This window comes from Eutrigla gurnardus, assembly GCF_963514095.1.
Source record: "Eutrigla gurnardus genome assembly, chromosome: 14".
Classification (NCBI taxonomy): Eukaryota; Metazoa; Chordata; class Actinopteri; order Perciformes; family Triglidae; genus Eutrigla; species Eutrigla gurnardus.
The window spans coordinates 2,204,666-2,211,522 of record NC_139937.1 but is presented as its reverse complement, the minus strand read 5'-3'; the positions used below and the strand labels follow the sequence as shown (position 1 = coordinate 2,211,522).

General features: G+C 46.3%; 1 protein-coding gene across 3 annotated transcripts in view; it reads left to right on the top strand.

Annotated features, from left to right (window-relative positions):
• clcn1b (chloride channel, voltage-sensitive 1b) overlaps window positions 1-5,940 on the top strand; it is a 25,392-nt gene extending 19,452 nt beyond the window's left edge. For all 3 annotated transcript variants that reach the window (XM_084027579.1, XM_084027578.1, XM_084027577.1), the window contains exons 11-23: window positions 1-11; window positions 894-1,049; window positions 1,142-1,211; window positions 1,302-1,412; window positions 1,801-2,014; window positions 2,117-2,250; window positions 2,461-2,642; window positions 2,726-2,807; window positions 2,895-2,977; window positions 3,260-3,304; window positions 3,430-3,534; window positions 4,589-4,675; window positions 4,916-5,940. The exon at window positions 1-11 is cut by the window's left edge and continues 74 nt beyond it. In XM_084027579.1, the coding sequence (XP_083883705.1) occupies window positions 1-11; window positions 894-1,049; window positions 1,142-1,211; window positions 1,302-1,412; window positions 1,801-2,014; window positions 2,117-2,250; window positions 2,461-2,642; window positions 2,726-2,807; window positions 2,895-2,977; window positions 3,260-3,304; window positions 3,430-3,534; window positions 4,589-4,675; window positions 4,916-5,368 (1,733 nt within the window). In that variant the 3' untranslated portion in view covers window positions 5,369-5,940. The remainder of the gene's footprint in view (window positions 12-893; window positions 1,050-1,141; window positions 1,212-1,301; window positions 1,413-1,800; window positions 2,015-2,116; window positions 2,251-2,460; window positions 2,643-2,725; window positions 2,808-2,894; window positions 2,978-3,259; window positions 3,305-3,429; window positions 3,535-4,588; window positions 4,676-4,915) is intronic.
• Window positions 5,941-6,857: the final 917 nt, after the last annotated feature.

Here is a 6,857-nt window from a genome sequence, read left to right as displayed (position 1 = left end):
TGGCCGGAGAGGTGAGACCGAATCAATATCTGCACCCTGACTTCTCTTTGATGCTCATTCAAATTTATGAGACATTTTTAAGAAGAGTACTGCTGTGGTTTTGAAGTTGTATACAACCTCTGTGGCTCCAGAGGGAACCACACAGTCTGATGAATGTCTGAAAATGAGAAGATTGAAAATGAAAAACAAATGTGGATGAGGCTAGCAGCTCGAAGCGGGGACGGACTGGCACCAAAAATCCATCCAGGCCTACCACTTCTACGGCTGGACGAAAAATAAAAATAAATTGTGTCGGCGGTCGGCCTGAAAAGCACGTCGCCCACCGGCGTGCCGGATGGCCAGTCTGCCCCTGGCTCACAACTACATCAGCAGATATTAGACACACCTGAATCTCTGACTGAACTGTCGGTAGTTCATTTGCATTGTGGGTAATGCAGTTCGCAGGAAGAATACGATAAAGACCATGTCTCTGGTTCCTGCGCCAATTTATTTTTCAACTGTCTTAGGTTCAACAGTACCTGAATATTGGTCATATGTATGAAACAAGTTCACCTTTCAATCAGCGGCTCATGAGATTCAAATCCTGACAGCTGTTTCTCTTCCATAGCTCTTCCCCTCTTTTCAATGAGCTTATACATTTATATACAGTACATTTTTCCTTTTCCTTCTGGAACTATGCTGACTGTTGTGTTGAGATGAACTGTGTCATCTTTCATGTCGGTCATTTGCCTTATAAGACCTGAGGGAGGTTAAACGTTGCCTTTTCTTATTCTAATCATGTTTAGGGAGATGTTTCTTTCATTGACTCATCCTGCACCTGCTCTTACAGCACATGATGTGCACTTTTGAAAACAATAATGTGTGTGCTTCTGTGTGTCCATCCCGTCCGGCAGCTGATGCCCAGAGAGTGTATCAACTCCCTGTTTGATAATTTCACCTGGACCAAAATCTCCGGTTCTCCTGCTCCGCCCGGCCTGGGCCGCTCCTCTGCATGGATTCATCCTCACGTCAGTGTCTTCGTCATCCTCCTTCTCTTCTGTGTCATGAAGGTATGACCTCTGTGTATGCTGTTAACCATATATATGTGTGACAGCATGAGAAACCTCTGGTGCTGGTCTTGATCCTACCTTTGTTTTGTAAGTTTTGGATGTCAGCAGTTTCCACCACGATGCCCATCCCCTCGGGTGCCTTCATGCCCGTGTTCATATTAGGTAAGAGGATTTTGTAATGTGAGCACAGTATCTCCTGCTGAGCTTCAGTTCAATTAGTCTTGCCCTGCATGTCGTATCTCTCTCCTGAAGGAGCTGCTTTCGGCCGCCTCGTTGGGGAGATCATGGCCACGCTTTTCCCAAATGGAATCCTGTTTGATGGGATAGTCTACCGCATCCTGCCGGGAGGCTACGCCGTCATTGGTCAGTCTAGTTAACTCAGTGCGGCGTTTGATTGTTTTAATTTAAATGTCCTCCAGTTCCCTAAAATATTTGAATTTCCACATATTTAACCTTTAAAGTCATTTAATACTTATAGGAAATTTAGTGTCGTAACCCTGCTCTTTATGTTTCCCCATACAGGTGAATATATTTCAGCTCAATTGGAGGTTATTTGGAGTACATTTGAATACTTTCCCCCCCAATGGATGTGATAGGATTGATTTCTACAAAGAATCCCGACATTTGTCTCTTTAATGTCTGTTTTGCCACATTATATAAACTACAACAGTCCAAGCGTAAATGTTTGTCAGTTACAGAGGAATAATATGAGAGGAATAATAATTCTAATACTCCCTTTGCTTTCTACCAGGTGCAGCAGCGATGACGGGAGCCGTCACACACACGGTTTCCACTGCAGTTATCTGCTTTGAGCTGACCGGTCAAATCTCACACATCCTGCCCATGATGGTGGCGGTCATCCTAGCAAACATGGTGGCCCAGGGTCTGCAGCCTTCTCTCTACGACTCCATCATCCAGGTGAAGAAGCTGCCCTACCTGCCTGAGCTGGCCCTCGGGCACATCAGGTACAGTTCAAACCGCAGGAACCCGGATTTAGTTTTATGTTTTTCATCCAGCTGTCACTGTAAGACACAGTGGTATTTATTGGCATATCTCTGCATCCCCAGCAAGTATAACATCTTTGTGGAGGGCATCATGGTGCGCAAAGTGAAGTTCCTGTCTTCTCACTCCACCTATCGGGAACTGAACCATCTGCTAGAGACCTCAACTCTGAAAACCATCCCCCTGGTCGACTCCAAAGGTAGGATTGGGCCTTAATGCTTAGATGCTTGGTGTGAAAGGAATAGTGAGATATTCTACTTATTTATGGATACCACTCATATTTATCTTTTTTATTTAGCTTACAGACATGGGAGTGTGTGTCAATCTTCTCATCTAACTCCCAGCAAGAAAGCAGATAAGCATATTTTCCAAAATGTTTAGCTCCTCCTTTAAACATGTCACTCTGCAGAATCCATGATTCTTCTGGGCTCCATCGAGAGGACGGAGCTTCAAGCCGTCTTTGACTGGTGGCTCTCACCAGAGAGGCGAGTCTTCGAGAGAGGCCAGAGCTCACCGGGCCAGGGCTCCAAAGTTAGCTGGGAGTCCTTCGCCTTCGTAGACGAGGAGGGCGGAGAGGAGAGCGCAGACAAGGTGGGATAAAACAAAGCATAACTTAACCTGGCAGGAGTATATAAACCAATATACTGCAGTTACCGACCATGTTGTGCCCGCAGACTGCTCCAGTACAGGAAGAATGTAACGGGCCCCTCGCATCCCCCAAACCGCAGGAGCCCTCCACCAACCACACGGGTTCAGGTAACTTGGCTTTTCCACTGCACATATAGACCAACCATCCAACGTGGCTTCCTCCCTCTTACTTGTGTTGCTATACCATATCCTCAGACAAGCGCAGGCTGCCGTCTGTCAGGACGGCCCTTCAGAGACTCTTTTCCTCAACGTCTTTATCTGGCCAGACGGACACTCAGGTAAGGTCATCCTCACATACGCATCCTATTTGACCCCGAGAGCTCAAAGGAGCGACGCATCACGGCTCTGCCATCGAGTTGGCAGCTCAAGCCAACCTCGCTAATGTGATGGGAGGGGCACGACACCATGCATGCATCAAGCACTTGTCATGTTGTGCAGTGGCCGATGCCATAAAACCACCAGGGGTCATCCTATCATCATCTGTGCCGCCTTTCAAACTGACTGCCACTGACATCAATCTGTCCCTCTCTCTCTCTTTCTTTGCCTCTCTCTTTCCTCAGGAGACCACGCCCCCTCCGCTGATGGACACCATGTCCCCAGAGGAGGTACTGTACCTTATCCATTCACCGTCTGCACAGCCAACAATGAGACAACCGAGCCATCCACATAAATAAGTAGAAACTCTGTATACTCTGAGTCCATCTCTCTGCCTTGTGATTGGCTGATGCAGATCAAAGCTTGGGAAGAGGAAGAGCTGGATAAACCAATCGATATGGACCAGATCCGTATAGACCCCTCCCCATTCCAGCTGGTGGAAAGGACGTCTCTGCACAAGGTGACCACAGCAACACCTGGCTGACATGTCGTCACGACGATGGTGTACAAACACTGATTGTTCATATATAAGTCACGGACGATTACCGTTTCATATTTTAAAGCAACAGATTTTGGGACACATTTTCTCTTTGTTGAAACAAACATGAGTCATCAAATCTTTCTGTTAGCATAACAAACCTTTCACGGTGTTTGGGCACCTGAAGAGCCTTTCAAGCTGTTCTCCAAATGGATTTCCTGGCTTGTATTTGTCAAACACCATGTTCTCACCAACGCAGCTCCCTGTGCTGCTGTTGATGTGAAGCTCTCTTAGAGGTGCTGATGGGTGGATATTGTTGCCTTTGAACCGAGTCGAGCTAGACGTTTCCCCCGTTCCAGTCTTCATGCTAACTGACCCCTGGCTGTAGTTTCCATTTAGGCATCAGAGTGGCCTCAATCTTCATCTAACTCTCAGCAAAGTGAAGTCAAATGTATCTCCCAAACTATTAATTCCTTTAAACACATGTTAATTTTCACTTTTATACTTATTTGTCTGTTTTTTAACATTAATTACTTCTGTGTTCCAGTTTTCCTTTGTCAACACAAAGGGGCAATCCCCCAGTTTTACATGTCCAGTTTAGCTCTTCTAGTTCTTCTGTTGCTCGAAGGAAGTGTTCAGTTATCTCAGCTTGAGCTCGGAGAAAACAAAACGTTATAGATCTATTTTGAATGTTGATTCATACTAGACACTAAAAGCCAGGATGCCACCACCTCTGCCGCATCGATTTTGACAAATTCTGTCTCTGGGGTCTCTGGAGTCCCCCAACTCGTCTCTGGAGTGCTCCTTTCAGAGTGTTTTTAGTTAGTTTTGTTTTTGTTCATACAATCATAAAGCTCTGAATCCTGAAGTTGAATTGTATGCGGTGATTCATGCCATATATCTCTATACATTTCCTCTTTTACTGGCGGGACAATTTGTTTACAAGGAGCAGTGCAGCCTTGCAAGCAGAACACTGTCACACTGCAACACGTTTAACAGCGACTGGATCATGTCCTCTCTCTCTCTCGTTGCACAGACCCACACTCTGTTCTCTCTGTTGGGGCTCAGTCATGCCTACGTCACCAGCATTGGGAAGCTGGTGGGTGTCGTGGCACTGAAAGAGGTAAACTCCTGTCTCTTTTCTCTATCTGCATGTTTTTGTCACCTCTCTTGGTTTGATGCTGTAATGCGGCATGACAGCGAGCTGCGATGATCTCATGTTGTGGGCAGTTGTTCTGTCACAGGCTGCATCATGCATTACGCTCTGATTCACACGGTGAACCGCCCTCAACTCCTCTCTGTTTGCTTTAGTAATCCCACATTGTCACCTCCACATGTGTTTCTTTGCTCTGTGTTTCAACAGTTACAGAAAGCTATAGAGGGCTCCACACGCAGCGGCGTGAGGCTTCGTCCCCCTCTGGCCAGCTTCAGAGACGCCAGCAGGAAAACCAAGAAGCACCAACCTCCCTCATCGACCCCTTCCTCCCCCACCCGGGACACAGACCTGTGGGGGGAGGGGAGCCGGATGGAGGGGGAGCTGGTGAGGAAAGAGTCCAAGGAGGATACCCAAGGGAAGGCGTCGTCTCCCGGGTGTGATGGTGCTCCCTCCTCACCCAGCAGCGTGCGAAGCACCGCCGGCAGCTCTGCTCCCACAAGAGGAGCTGACAGCGATTCACAGGAGCCAGTATGCCCTTCTACCTCCTCCCCCACCTCACCATCACCTCCTGCCTCCCCCATCTCCCCCACCAGCCCTGTCCTCACGCTATCCTCCCTGCAGGAGGACCGGGAGAGCGAGGAGTCAGACGAGCCCATATAGACTGGATTCAAGAGAACAGACTTTTACCTTCCTTTCCCCCAGAGACAGAGCTGCTGTCTGGGTGGAGGAGGCGGGCTCACCACGGACCCACGCAGATTCAGCTCTCAGTGAGCAGGACGAGCTAATGCACACAAAGCTCCTGAAACTTGGAATACAAGATGTTTTTTTCTACTCTTAGGACAGTCTCCCTTTTTCACTCACATAATCTCAGGTGCCTTCCTGTGTCTTTTGAACTGCAGACGGACGAACACATTCAGTCCCACCGATCACCAATATTCAATGTGCACCCATAACTTGGAAATGTTGAATGTTACATCATAAATCAATGTCTGCTAAGTTCATTAAGTACCTTTTGATCAACTGACAGCAATGAATTGTATGAAAATAATATAATATGTTAAAGAAGACTTACTTAATTTGACCTTGAGGTCAAAGAGATCATGCATTTAAAGTTTACTGATTAAGGATGATTTTAAATTATAACTTGCATTTATCAGATATTTGCTGTATGGTAAATATTCTAATCATTATTACCAGTCCAATTTTTAAAGATAATAAAAGTTTAAATTCTCTGCTAGCTTATTTTAATTATGTACAACAATAAAAATGACTATTAGAAGAAAACTTCAGTCAGGCATGCTAAGATTACGCGCTAAACACGATGTCCTACGAAGCAGCCATCTCAACCATTTGAAGCCAGCAACAAACACAACACAATGTGTTTGGGCCAAAAAAGGTTTCCTGCAAGACATTGTCGTGGCCAATCAAAAACATGCAAGCAAGCATTCCTGGTAGAATTTCTACTGCTTAGATTTACATCTAGCCCCTGATAAGCTTTCAAATTCACTTCACTTTTATTCTCAGGGGCTTCCTGGAGAGTATCTCATACCTGAGGTGACGTGAAGCATCACCCCACCACCAACTCTTGTCCTACTAATGCTGGCTGTGTTGCTAAATGGTGCTGAATGAAAACTCGGTACATTACCAAAGTTATTACAAGTCATCCTGAAGGGGACATGAATGTGTGCAACAAATTTCATGACAATCCATTCAATAGTTGTTGAGACATTTCCGTGTGGAGCGCCAGCCAGACAGACAGACGGACGGACACAAACCACCAGCGTGGATGGGAACATCCCTGTGTCGGTGTGTCCAGCATTCAAGGCTTGAAAAGAGAAAATATCTCTGAGCACACACGTTTGTGCTTTGAAGGTCAACGGTGTGTTTCAGTCTCTGGGTCCTGAGCTCGAACAAATAGTCCCACTGACGAGGCCTGTCCATGAGAATTTGTCATTAATATTCTCCTGGCATGAAATCCCTGATAAGGACTGGAGACAAATGTGTTTGGAAAAGCATGACAGGCCGGATTGCACCGCTGCCACTTCCTCGTGATTGCTGTTTTGTCTGACAAGCTCCCAACAAACTGGCCAGAGACACCGGCTGCCACCGAAAGTGGTTCAATAAAAAAAGACATAGTACATGTGTTTAA